This window comes from Plecotus auritus, assembly GCF_963455305.1.
Source record: "Plecotus auritus genome assembly, chromosome: 7".
Taxonomy (NCBI): domain Eukaryota; kingdom Metazoa; phylum Chordata; class Mammalia; order Chiroptera; family Vespertilionidae; genus Plecotus; species Plecotus auritus.
In genome coordinates this window covers 37,098,297-37,112,096 of record NC_137774.1, presented here as the reverse complement: position 1 = coordinate 37,112,096, position 13,800 = coordinate 37,098,297, and the positions used below count along the sequence as shown (strand labels likewise).

The 13,800-nt window shown below is 41.9% G+C and overlaps 1 protein-coding gene across 1 annotated transcript in view; it reads left to right on the top strand.

Moving 5' to 3' along the window:
* SMG6 (SMG6 nonsense mediated mRNA decay factor) overlaps positions 1 to 13,800 on the top strand; it is a 232,056-nt gene that overhangs the window by 113,019 nt on the left and 105,237 nt on the right. The window contains exon 13 of the mRNA XM_080678773.1: positions 4,330 to 4,531. Coding sequence (XP_080534899.1) covers positions 4,330 to 4,531 — 202 coding nt within the window. The remainder of the gene's footprint in view (positions 1 to 4,329; positions 4,532 to 13,800) is intronic.

Here is a 13,800-nt window from a genome sequence, read left to right as displayed (position 1 = left end):
TCATTGTACTTGATATTAATCACCAGTCAGCCTGTTCCCCCAGTTAAAAAAAAAAAAAAAGGAAAGAAGGGGTGTGTGAGGGCTCAGTCTTCCTTAGACTTGCCAGAGGATGGCCTGGGCCTTGGTTAGGCCTTAGTACTCCACTCTCCACACTGTCTGCCCACCTCAGTCACACCCTGTATGGAGCTTGCAGAAAAGGTCCCACCCGACCTTTTCCCTATAAAGCTGGCAGATCTACCTTTTGTTCAGAGTTCTAGGAAAGAGATAGATTGTTGTGGTATAACTTGCCTCACATATCTCATACCTTCATCTTTCAGAGCATGTTGTAGTCAAATAACATCTTACATGAGAAAACGCCAAAATTGTAGAAACACAGAAATCCACTGGTCCACCTGAGACTAGGGCTTCTCAGTTCCTTGGACTGAAGCTACTTTTCTTATGTTTTTGCAAAACTAACTCCAGCCTGAAGGGTTAATCTGATTCCCCAAGTCAATATCCCCCAAACAACCAGCCAAGAGTGTGTGTTGGTTCATTTCTGTGAAATGTGTTTCCCCAGTCACCTGGGCTGGCCTGGGCTGCATTGTATCGGCCAGCAGCTGCACTGCACTCAAACTGACAGCTACATTAAACCTTGGAATTCTGAGGCAATAAAAAGTAAATTAACTCTTATTTTTTTCCTTTCCTGGTGGAGTAAGTGAATGCATGTCTGTGGAGAAGTGAGTGAGCCTTGGTCCTGAGTGCATACCTCTAACTAGCCACTGCTGGTCTGTCCCAAGCTAGGATCTGGTGTCCAGCCAGGGGTCTGCTTTCCTGGTGTGTGGTGTGTTCTGTGGGGTTGGGCCACTGGGTCACCCTACAACTGCTGATCCCTGCTCACTAATCACATCACAGCTGCTGAGAGGCTCCCTTGCCACCATTCTGAGAGCCATAAACGGACTCATTGGACTCAGTTTCATACTCTCTGTCTGCTTTGTGTCTGCTAGGTGAAGAATGCACCCTAGCTTTAGTGGGATTTTGTGGGTTCTGGGAGCTTCCCCAAAATATGAGTTGGGACCAGAACAAGCCAGAGGGACTTGCCTGAGCCCATAGCACTCTAGAGGGTTCATTTAGAACCAAAGTTGGTTTGCAATTGACTGGAAAACCTTTTGAAATGTCATTTCCAAAGCATTTCTAAAAGATTGGGAGCTGTTTAAAGCTCCTCAGAGCCACCAGAATTTTACTTAGTGCTACTCAGCCCAGGTCAACCTTGAATCCTTAGACTCCAAGGGCTGCTGTGGGGTGAAGGTTGGAAGGCACTCCTAACTGGGATAAGGAACTAGAGCAGGAAAAAGCTAAGCTTTTCCCCTTCTACTCAGGAAACCCTGTGTTCACCCATGGAACTGACCTCTCAGCCCGGAGGCCTGATTGGGGTAAGCTGAGGTGATGATATTCCCCAGGTTCCAGTAATTACCTCATTCTTTTGCAAATATCTTAACTTTGGGGTTTAGGCATCTCACCTCTTCCTTTTAGTGTTAGTTTCCTAACACTCCCCTCTTCCCTGCCCTCTGTGGAGAGTCACCATATGGCCCATGGGTGCCTAGTTAGTTGTGTTCTTGTCTGTGGTGCCACTTTATATTTCTGAGTTGGGGACTCAGGACACACCCTATGTCTTCGGGCACCAGCTGCTGTCTTACACATTAACACTGCGGTAGGAACTCTCATCCACTTCATTTTTGCAGGGAGTCTTAAGATTTTGGCACAAGGTGGGTGGGTGGTAATGGGCAAAGGGCAGATGTGGGCAGGGGTCCCTTGTGGTGGCCAGCAATCTCTGGGAGGAGTCACTTTTGGTTTATCTGAGCCGTAGGGGACAGGGAGCATGGTAATGAGAACCACATGGTATCACATATTTCTTCTCTTGGATCCAAGATGGTAGGAGTAAGAGGATAAGAGAGGGATGTGGGGCCTCCCACTGTGGCAGCCATGGGTAATTTTTTGCTGCCTCTCCCTGGCTGGGGATTGTGCTGCCCACACCTTCCACCCCCAGCTACATCCTGAAGCAGCCTTGACCTGCACAGCACCAACCAAGGCCCCCAAGCCAAGAATTCAGCTGGGAGACTTTTCACCTTCTTCCTTCTCACTGTCGTCTTTCCTGTTTATTTTCCAAATTGCTGCTCTGCAGCCGAGCAATGCCTGTTGGCCAGAGCTCACCAGCGCTGTGGGATCAGACTCAGGCAGTGGGCTCAAGTGGCCAGCAGGGCACTGGGGGAGGAAGCAGGGAGCTGGAAGAGCCTCCCTGTGCGTCTCCCATGGGCAGTGCTAACCTCGGAGGCGGCCCTGAGCAGCCCTATCACATCCGGTGCTTGTCTCTGCAGCCGGGACTGGAGGATAAACTATCAGAGCTGTGGGGCAGTGTATCATTCCTCTTATTATTTTCTTCTCTGCAGATGGGGTCGTGGAAAGTTCAGTTCCTTTTAACCCTCGAAGTTCTGTTTATTCTACAGCTGGTAGCCTGAATGCGCGTTTCCCATTACATCACAAAGGGGCTCAGGCAGATCTCTGCACAGAAACGTGTTGCAACTGTTTATTTTTTTCCATATTTAAACATTTCTGACAGCCAAACCCAGCTGAGCCAAAAGATAGAGCTTTGTGAATGAGTCTGGTTGTTGGTGTCTGTGCAGAGAGAGACTTTAAAAAACCCTTGTCCCTCCGGTGATTCTTCCCAAACATGTTCTTTTTCCTGGGCAAAGCCTGTGAAGCGAGTTACTTCTGCTGTACACGTGTGTTGATTATGTGCCGTTGTGTGATTAATGGGGCTGTGTTCCGCCTGGTTCCCAGGACACTCTTGAAAACAAGATGTTTCATTTCATTGCCTTTTCCTAGTGCAGTGATTACAGTAAATAAACCAGTGCAGGCTCCTTCCACCTGGATCCAGTCAGGGAGTCCCCACACCTCTACCCCACTTTCTCTTCCAGCATCACCTTCAATAGCATGTCCCTTGAATGCCCTCCTTTCTGCCATCCCCCCAAGTTCCTAGCCTCCAGGAGCAACAAATTGCTTAGATTTGAAGCCCCTCCTTAGCAGATTTGGCTCATGCGCAGTAACTGGTCTGGGAAGATTCCAGGATGTAGCTCATTCATATACCTCTCTTTGCTTTTTGCCTCTTGTCACTCCACCTCTTGAACCAAATTGTAAAGCCTTTTCTTTGTAATTCTTTTATGGGTCTCACTCCTTTTGGAGTACAACTTAGCATCCATAGGGTACTTGCCTGTTCCAGACTCCCTGGTTAGGTTGTCCTGTGGGGAAGAAACGTAAGTATGCGGACTTGGCAGGCCCTGGATCTGACCATTTTGGCTATTTGAGCTTGTGTTGGGCTTGTCAAAAGAAAGTTGTAAGGATCCTTAGCTCCCACCAAAAGAGGAATCTGAACCACAGGAGATTTTTGGCAGTTGATGGTGACAGAGAATTGAACCTTTTAATAATTCTGCCTTGGAGTTTGAACAGGGGAGAACCAGATTTTGCATTTTCAAGATTTATTCTCAAGTTCAACCAGGACCTGGTGATATGCAATTAGGATGACCATCCATTCCAATCTGCCCAGGACTGAGTTGTTTCTGAGAATGTGGGGCTTTAAATGCTAACACTGGGATAGTTCCAGGCAAACCATAATGTTGGTTACCCTATGTCTAATTTTCTACAATTGAGGGAAAGGAGAGGGAATAGGATGGCCAAGATAGCGCTGATACGGTTCAGCTGCTGAAATGAATGGGAAGCTTGGCAGGCCAGGAATGAGGTTTTTGTTGGATGTGTGTTTAATTGTTTTTCTGCTTATATATAGGAAGAGATTTCTAAAGCATTATAAGAAAGGAAAAAGCCCACAAACACATGACTCTTCTGGTGTGACTAGCCCCTCTGGCTGTGCAAGAGGAGGGAAGATTGGCGCTCTCTAGCTGTCTGTATGGCATATTCTTGGCTGGACAGGAGTGGGGGAATTCTGGGAGCTGCCTCAGGCACTGGGTGTCCAGAGTGTTTGAGTAAGTGTCTTAGGCACACTGTCTGGAAAGGTGACAGGACCTGCATTAGGCAACTGATTCTCTAAATTCTTCTCTCTCTCTCTGGTTAGAATTAAAAACTCCCCCTAATCAATTTTAACTTTACTCGGATAGACACACACTTCACCAGATTGCTGCCAAGGGTGCAATTTTGTATCCTAGTTTTTTGGGTAAGATTTTCTGGCGGATGCTAGCCATAGACAACATTTGCCATAGGTACTTCCCTATTCACAAGTGCTTAGAATACTTGAACTGGTCCCTCTTTAGAGCTGCTCTTCTTTTCTTACCTTATTTCTCACAGGGTTGCTGTGGATGTGTGGTCGATGCTGGCTGATTTCTGTAACATATTGACTGCGGTGAATCAGTCTGAGGTGCCACTGTACAAGGACCCGGACGATGACCTCACCCTTCTTATTCTGGAAGAGGATCGGCTTCTCTCGGGCTTTGTCCCCTTGCTGGCTGCCCCTCAGGATCCCTGCTACGTGGAGAAAACCTCGGATAAGGTCAGCCCCAGGCCAAACATCACTCCCCATTCACCCTTCCTCTTAATTCTCCAGACTTTTTTATTCTTGGGAAGTTTTCTGTGCAAACGGAACATGATTAAGTCATTGAGAAGGGTGTTAAGGGAAAATATCGACCTTTTAGCCGCTGACATCCAGCTCTGTGTCCTGAAAAAAAAAAGCCCTCTCGACTTCCTTTGGTGTGTGTGTGTGCTTGCTGGCATGTTGTATATACGATCATTTCCTCACTTGTTTAAATAGTCCAGCTTGTGTTGGCAGTGCTCTCACTCAACTCCAAATGGTTTGCATCATGCTTAAAGCACCCTCCTTCCTCCCCCCTTCCTCCTTCCCCCCAGCCACAAAACTGCACTAGGAAAACAGCCAGGGCTTTTTCCCTTTTCTAAGGAGGAGAGTGATAAATAGGTGACTAGAGAGAAGCAGACACCATGTGTTAACTTACAAAAAAAACTTTTAGGAATATGAAGCATTCCCCGTTCGTTGCCTGGTTTCTATTTTTCTTCCTCTGAGGACTGATTTAACCTGAACCTTTTTCTTGTCTGTCTGTTTATAGAAAACAAAGTCCATTGCTGTTGCCCTGGTGGGGACTGTGGAACTTAGTCTCTGTTTAACAGTTGTGTCTTTGGCCAGGTGCAGAGAGTAAAGCAGTTCATTCTGCTTTACATTCCCATGTAACAGACTGGGGAAGTAGCACCCACAGACCCTAGGAGCAGAGTCTCCTGTGCTGTGCAGGAGAACCCTATGACTGAGCTCTCTGTGGAGTTGTTAGCATTGATTCCTGGGAGAGAGGCCTTTGGGGTAGAGTCCACAAATGGCTCCTCAGAAAGAAGTCTTTTGACTTAGATGAAGTATGTATAGAAATGTGGGTAGATTTTTTTTTTAGATAGTAAAAACTAAATTCCAGACATAAATTACAAATATAAAATATTTTATATTGAATATAAAAAATTTTAAACTTGTTCTTAGTAGAAAACAGTATAAGTTCCTTATAGACAAGTAAAAAGAACATTTATCTACAACCCCTCCCTCTACCCAGAGGTTACATCACTGTTATTTTTGCTGATCATACATAATCATATTTGACTAATAGTATACACATACACTTTTTTAAAAAATAAAACTGGGGGGGGGGGTCATATTATACATACTATTTGTAGTCTGCTTTTTTTTTTTTACTTAATATTTTTAATGTATTTTTATATGGAATCATTTATATAATCCCTTAATATTCTTTTATATACCAATTATTTCTTTAACCCATTTTTGCTTCATTGAACCAAAGGATTGTTCCCAATTTGTGCACTATCAATAGTGAAGTAATTTCTTATAGCAGAATTTTTTATATATATTCCCTTTGATTAAATTTCTGTAAGTAGATAAAAGTTCTAGACATTGGCATACCAAAAATCCATATTCTTTGGATGCATTTAATGGCTAGTAGATTTTGGGAATGTGAAAGCAAAAGAAATATTTATTTTATGCTTTTCCAATGAAAAGTTGGAATGAAATCTTGCTCTTCTAGTTTCAGAAGGGAATAAGAATAGGGAGTTGTAGTGCGTGAGACAGGACAGCTAACACAATGTTTACACTTTGTAAAAGATGTTCAGTTAGAAGAGAAACTGGATAACCCTGGCTTGAGTCAGGGGATCCTGGTACTATTCTTATGTGATCACAAGGTAGTCTTGACTCCAAGGACGCTTTTGAGAGTTAGCTCTTGTGTTAGCTATCTTTTAGTGCAGAACAAGGAGTAGTCCTAACCAGCATCAGACTTCCTAAGCCCTATGTTCTCATCAGCTCTCCCCGTGTTAGTATGTGAAACATGTATATAAGATAGCACATAATATGATATATTTGTGATAGAATACAGTTGTTAAAAGTATATGATCTAGCCAGAGAAGAACACAGACCCAGCTCTTCATGCCCTCTGCCTGTAGTAGTGATTCACAGGCTGCCCCGGCAGTTGTCACTCGTTGACACTAAGGTAGATGTCTGCTTCAAGGATTGTGAAAAAGGTGTGTCAAATATAACATCTCCAAATCTAGACTCCTGAATTTTTCTTTCCCAAACCTCATCTTTCTTTAGTCTTCCCATCTTGGTAAATGGCAACTTTGACTTTTGAGTTGCTCATATGAAAATTCTTGGAGTTATTCTTGGTTCCTCTCTTTTTCTCACACCTCCATAACTAATCCATCAGCAATTCATGTTTCTTCACTTTCAAAATAAATGCAGATACAGCTCGTTCTTACCACTACTATACTCTAATTCAATTCATCAAAATGCCTTCTAACTGGTTTCTCTAGTTCATCCCTCCTCTTACTCCCCAGTCTGTTTTCAGCTCAGCAACTGGAATGATCTTTTTAAAACATGAATAAGATCATGTCATGTCTCTGTTTAATGGCTGTTCCTCTCACTTAGAATAAAAGCCAGAGTTTTAATGGCAGCCTACAATGCCCTCAATGATTTGACGCTACCTACACCCTCTTAACTATCTGACCTCAGCTCCTACTGCTCCTCATACACAACATACTCTAGTCATATTGGTATCCTTGCTGTTCCTCAAAGATGCCCAAGAATCTTTGCACTTGCTTTCCTCTTAACCTGGGACAAATACTCTGTCCCCAGATAGCTGTGTGGCTTTCTCACTCTCTTCTAAATGCCACCTTGTTAGAGAGGTCTTCCCTAGTTACTCCGTATAAGATGTTACCCACTTTTCTTTTTCTTTTATTCTGCTTTATTCTTCATGGCTGGGGAAAAATAACATCTCTTGAATATCAGCCCCTGGCCTAGGTATTTCATTAAGTCCTCACAATAAGCCTACCAAGTAAGTGCTAGTACCTTCATTTTTTTTAAAAAAAGAGGTGACTGAAGCTTAAGAGTGGAGAATGATGATAAACTCATGGATTATCTCCATGCCTGATCTGGAAGATTAGTATAGATGTGTCAGAGAGAGTCTTTAGGAACTTGACCTTTTAGAAATCTGAAAATGGTAGACATTTTCTCCAGCTTCTTGTGTTCACTCCTAAGAAATGTAAAATATCTCAAGGACTCCTCAGTAACAGCAGCATGAGCAGTGTCATTGCTGGTCAAGATTAATCACAAGTTTGGTCTAGCCTTGATGCTCATTCAACAGATAATTACTGAGCATGCCTACATTACATTGTCTTACACATACAAAATGAAAGATCCAGATGTATAAGGCAGAGAGATCCTCCTAGTTTGGGAGGCAGTTTGTGGCATATACAACCATATGAGAAGCAACATAAGTTAATTTGAACCTATAATTAAGGGTGAACTCGTGAAATTTTGTTGAGCTTATAGTATCTCAAGACGTTGCTTAAGGAGTACTGATTTGGCATTAACATGTCATTGTATTTCCCAAGCATGTTCTATGGCACTCCAGTTTTGTAAGTTCTTAATTGTTGGATGAATGATCATGTAAGTTAGGGTAAAGCAGTGTTAACTTGGAGCTTTTTAATACAGCATACATTGTGATAAGGATAGCCTTTGCAGTCTTTTCCAAATTTGTTTCACTCTTAATCTTTTTTATTTACTAAACACCTTCAAGGATTAGTGTTCTGCCTAAAATAAAAAAACCTTAGAGAAAACCCAGATATGAGATAAACAAGCAGTGAGAAAACAGGTTGCTATTGGGATTATCCAGAAGTAAGGAAAGGAATACATATTAAGCTAAAAGCAATAGAGTGGAGCTGGTTACATTTTGAGAGAAACATTACATTGCGGATTTGAAATCAGTTAGAGCCAACTAGGGGGAAGAAAGTGATCTTAAGTTCATTGAGTGGCTGCTAGGCACCAAATTCCAGAGGTTAAGTAGCACATTCAAGGTCATGTGGCTAGTAAGGAAGTCTAGATTAGAACCCTTATCAGTATGACTTTAAAACCTCATGTTTTGATGAATGATTTGATGTCTAGGATTTGCTTCAAAATAATCTCTGGAGGGGGATAGATAGGAATATTAATTTAAAAAGGTCAGATATTGATTATTACTAAATATCAATCATTATTATTGATTACATATTGGTCATTATTACTAAATCTGAATAATGGGTACATTGATATCATTATATTCTACTTTTGTATATATATGAGCTGTCCATAAGATCAAGTTTTAAAAGAAGTAATAAATAGTCATCCTGAAAGTAAAACTCTTGTCCTTCCTGCCATATTATACTAGTAGTGCTTAAGTGATTGAAAAGTAATCAAACCATCTATAATAATAAAAGCATAATATGCTAATTAGACCGGATGTCCTTCTGGACAACCTTCCAGATGAAGCCGGGAAGTCCAGGTCCCAGGGGGCTGGAGGAAAGCCCAGGTCCCGGGTGCCAGAGGGAGACAGGTGCTGGCAACCTGGGGAAGGAAGGCCTACTCTTGCACGAATTTCGTGCATCGGCCTCTAGTAATAATAATAAAGTTAAGCTGTTGCAATCACTAATCATATTCTAGGCACAGTGCTAACCTATTTACATTCATTTCTCATTGAAACCCCAACAACCCTATAGGCAGATAAGAAAAGTGATAAAAAAAACTTTTAGAAGAAAGATGTTGAGCTCATGTTGTGCCTTAATATCAAAAAAGCTTAATTATCGCCGAAACCGGTTTGGCTCAGTGGATAGAGCGTCGGCCTGCGGACTGAAGGGTCCTGGGTTTGATTCCGGTCAAGGGCATGCCCTTGGTTGCGGGCACATCCCCAGTGGGGGGTGTGCAGGAGGCAGCTGATCAATGTTTCTCTCTCATCGATGTTTCTGGCTCTCTATCCCTCTCCCTTCCTCTCTGTGGAATATCAATAAAATATATTTTTTAAAAAAGCTTAATTATCATCTTCAAAAAATATGCATGTGAATGTATAACTATAGGCGATACTAAACAAGGATTTATTTAGCAACAGGCTCATCTTTCCTTAGGCTCTAAAGCTCTAGTTATTTAATGGATACCAAAGCATTTATTAATGGTTGTAAGCAGTACTCATTTTAGCATCCCCAGCTAGATTAATCTTCTTTGTCTCTCTTCATATTATTGTCTGATCGAGAAGTAAGTGAAGAGCCAACAAGCTAATGCTGGGGCCACTCTTTGGCTTGATAGAGATTAAATTATTTTACATTGTAAGGTCATGTTGTAAGTCTCACATCCCATCCCAATCACCCTTACAGTCGTCTTTGCTTTCTGTCTGGATGTGGGATTCCAGGAAACTTTTTCATTAAAAATATATGTAGTTGTGCTCTGCCGCTGTGGCTCAGTGGTTGAGTGTCAACCTATGAACCAGTAGGTCACAGTTCGATTCCCCATCAGGACACATGCCGGGGTTGTGGACTTGATCCCCAATGTGGGGTGTGTAGGAGGCAGCCGATCGATGATTCTCTCTCATCATTGATGTTTTTATCTCTCTCTACCTCTCTCTTCCTCTCTGAAATCAATAAATATATATATATATATATCTTTAAAAAAATAAGTTTATAGTATCTGACTTTCAGCAACTCTACTCTCTAACCCAGGGGTGGGCAAACTTTTTGACTCGAGGGCCACAATGGGTTCTTAAACTGGACCGGAGGGCCGGAACAAAAGCATGGATGGAGTGTTTGTGTGAACTAATATAAATTCAAAGTAAAGGAGCGGAGGGGAGAGCAAGAGAACCAGATAGAACAGCCGGATCCGGCCCGCAGGCCGTAGTTTGCCCACGGATGCTCTAACCTAAAATAAAGTAAATTAAAATGTGTATTTAAGGTTAAATGCGGCTTAAATTATCCAACTTTTGGAAGTACTAGCTTGTCTGCTTGTTTATTTATTAAATGACATTTTGGGCATATTGTTTGTTGTTCATATAATTACCAAAAAATGTTTTAAATAGAAAATATAGCCGAAACCGGTTTGGCTCAGTGGATAGAGCGTCAGCCTGCGGACTGAAAGGTCCCAGGTTCGATTCCGGTCAAGGGCACGTACCTTGGTTGTGGGCACATCCCCAGTAGGAGGTGTGCAGGAGGCAGCTGATCGATGTTTCTCTCTGATCGATGTTTCTAACTCTCTATCCCTCTCCCTTCCTCTCTGTAAAATATCAATAAAATATATTTAAAAAAAAAAAAGAAAATATAGAAAAGCACAAGAAAATAAAAATCACCTATAAGCTACCACTTAAAATTAACCAGTGTTAATAGTTTAGTATATTTCTTCTAGTCTTTTTCTTGCTCATGCTTATGTGTGTATTCCTTTCATAAAACTAGAACCATACAATGTATGTTTTGTTCTTGTTTTATGCATATAGTTTGGGTGGAAATGTTATCTTCGTTGTTTGGTGGTCCGGAAAATATTTATTGTAAGTACAAGTTACCAGTGACTAATTTTTTTAAAAACCTTTAATTCTTTATTTTCAAAGGATCAATATCATGCCCTGGCCAAGTAGCTCAATTGGTTGCAGGCGTCCTCAAACTACGGCCCGCGGGCCACATGCGGCCCGCCGAGGACATTTATCCGGCCCGCCGGGTGCCGCTGCCTGTCCTGCTTAGCAGCCGACTAGTCTCGGCCCGCAGTGCACATAGGAATTTGTTCATAGTTTTTTTTTAAAACTATAGTCCGGCCCTCCAACTGTCTGAGGGACAGTGAACTGGCCCCTTTTTAAAAAGTTTGAGGACCCCTGGGAGCGTTGTCCCAATACACCACATTTTTTGGTTCCATCCCTGGACAGGGCACAAAAAAGAATCAACCAATGAATGCGTAAGTAAGTGGAACAACAAATCGATGTTTCTCTCTCTCTCTCTCTCTCTCTCTCTCTCTCTCTCTCTCTCTCTCGCTCTCTCGCTCGCTCTCCCACTCTCTCGCTCTCTCGCTCTCTCACTCTCTCTCTTGCTCTCGCTCTAAAAAAACACCTATTTACATCCCATATTTAAAATGTGGAAATTAGGACTGTTTATAATATGTATTTTCTTTTTCACCCAATTGTGTTATGTTTCTAAATTTACAATAATTATTAAGAATTCATTTATGTTGCCGAAACCGGTTTGGCTCAGTGGATAGAGCGTCAGCCTGCGGACTGAAAGGTCCCGGGTTCGATTCCGGTCAAGGGCATGTACCTTGGTTGCGGGCACGTCCCCAGTGGGGGGTGTGCAGGAGGCAGCTGATCAATGTTTCTCTCTCATCGATGTTTCTAACTCTCTATCCCTCTCCCTTCCTCTCTGTAAAAAATCAATAAAATGTATTTTAAAAAAAAAAAGAATTCATTTATGTTAAGTGTTTTTAGTGCTCACATCAATCTTTCTAATCGATGGCTTTCCCATTTCTATGTTATTTATTTTCATCCATTTGTTATTCAGATGCAACATTGAAGAATTTGTTGTTGTTGTTAATCCTCGCCTAAGGGTATTTTTTCCATTGACTTTTAGAGAGAGAGAGAGAGAGAGACTTTTGTGTGAGAAAGATACATCAATTGGGCCTTCCACATGTGCCCTGACAGGGGCCAGGGATTGAGCCTGCAACCGAGGTATGTGCCCTTGACTGGAATCCAACCCATGACCTTCAGTCTACAGGCCGACGACGCTCTAACCACTGAACAAACAAGCTAGGGCAACATTGAGGAATTTTTTTCAGCAAAGATGTCATGGATGCTTTTTAAAAATTAAGATGACTTGTAAAATACAGTAGTCGTACACATACTTTTGCAAAAGAATCAAACAATTCACAAAAATAATATAAAGTCAAAAGCCAGCATTCAGGGATAACTGCTGCTAACAATTTACTAGCAATATTTCTTCCTCTCTCTTTTTTGTTTTGTTAATCCTCACCCGAGGATATTTTTCCCTTGATTTTTAGAGGGAGTGGAAGAGAGGGGGAGAGACAGAGGAAGAGAAACATCTGTGTGAGAGAGACACATCCATTGGTTGCTTCCCACATGCGCCCAGACCAAGGCTGGGGATTGAGCCTGCAACCAAGGCATGTGCCCTTGACTGGATCGAACGCATGACCCTTCAGTCCACAGGCCGACACTTTATCCACTGAGCCAAACCAGCTAGAGCGGTATTTGTCATTTTAGACCACTTCTGTGCCCATTAAAACATGTTTGTACACATATATACATATATGATCAAAATGATCTCTTCCTTACTTTGCTCTTTTTGTTAATATATTAAGGACATTCTTCATGACTAGTTTTTTAATACTTGAAATTGTTCTTATTTTGTTTTTGCACATGAATGGCAACTTAGCTTAGGTTTACTTTTTTTTCCTTAAAGCTATAGATATTATTCTATTGCATTAATGGTTAGAAAAAATTAGAGTCCTGGCCAGTGTGGCTCAGTGGTTGAGCATCAATCTATGAACCAGGAAGTCATGGTTCGATTCCTGGTCAGGGCACATGCCCGGGTTGCGGGCTCGATCCCCAGTAAGGGGCATGCAGGAGGTAGCCAGTCAGTGGATTCTCTCTCATCATTGATGTTTCTATCTCCCTCTCCCTTACTCTCTGAAATCAATAAAAATATATTTAAAAAAGAAAAATTAGAAAAAAGTCTAATTTCCCTTTTTTTGTAGGTAATTTTTTTTTGTCTAACATGGGTAATTTTTTCTAATCTTGAATTTCAAATTGTATGAAGATTTTTTAGTTGTTAGGCTCTGCACTTTATTTTTTTATTTTTTTTATTTATTTTTTATTATTTTTTTGTTTAAAGTATTACATATATTAGTACATATATCTCCTTTTTTTTCCCCATTGACCTTCCCCCAGCCTCCCCCAACCCCTGTCGCATGACCTCATCCCACCCCCCCACCCAGTGTCTTGTGTCCATCGGTGTGCCCATATGCATGCATACAAATCCTTTGGTTGATCCATTTCCCCCCTCCCCAACACTCCCCAGCCTTCCTGCTGTAATTTTTTTTAATATATTTTATTGATTTTTTACAGAGAGGAAGGGAGAGGGATAGAGAGTTAGAAACATCGATGAGAGAGAAACATCGATCAGCTGCCTCCCGCACACCCCCTACTGGGTTATGTGCCCTCAACCAAGATACATGCCCTTGACTGGAATCGAACCTGGGACCCTTCAGTCCGCAGGCCGACGCTCTATCCACTGAGCCAAACCGATTTCGGCCTTCCTGCTGTAATTTGACAGTCTGTTAGGTGCTTTACTGCCTCTGTATCTATCTTTTTATTCATCAGCTTATAATGTTCTTTATTTTCCATAAATGAGTGAGGTCATGTGGTATTTTTCTTTCATTGCCTGGCTTATTTCACTTAACATAATGCTCTCCAAGTCCAC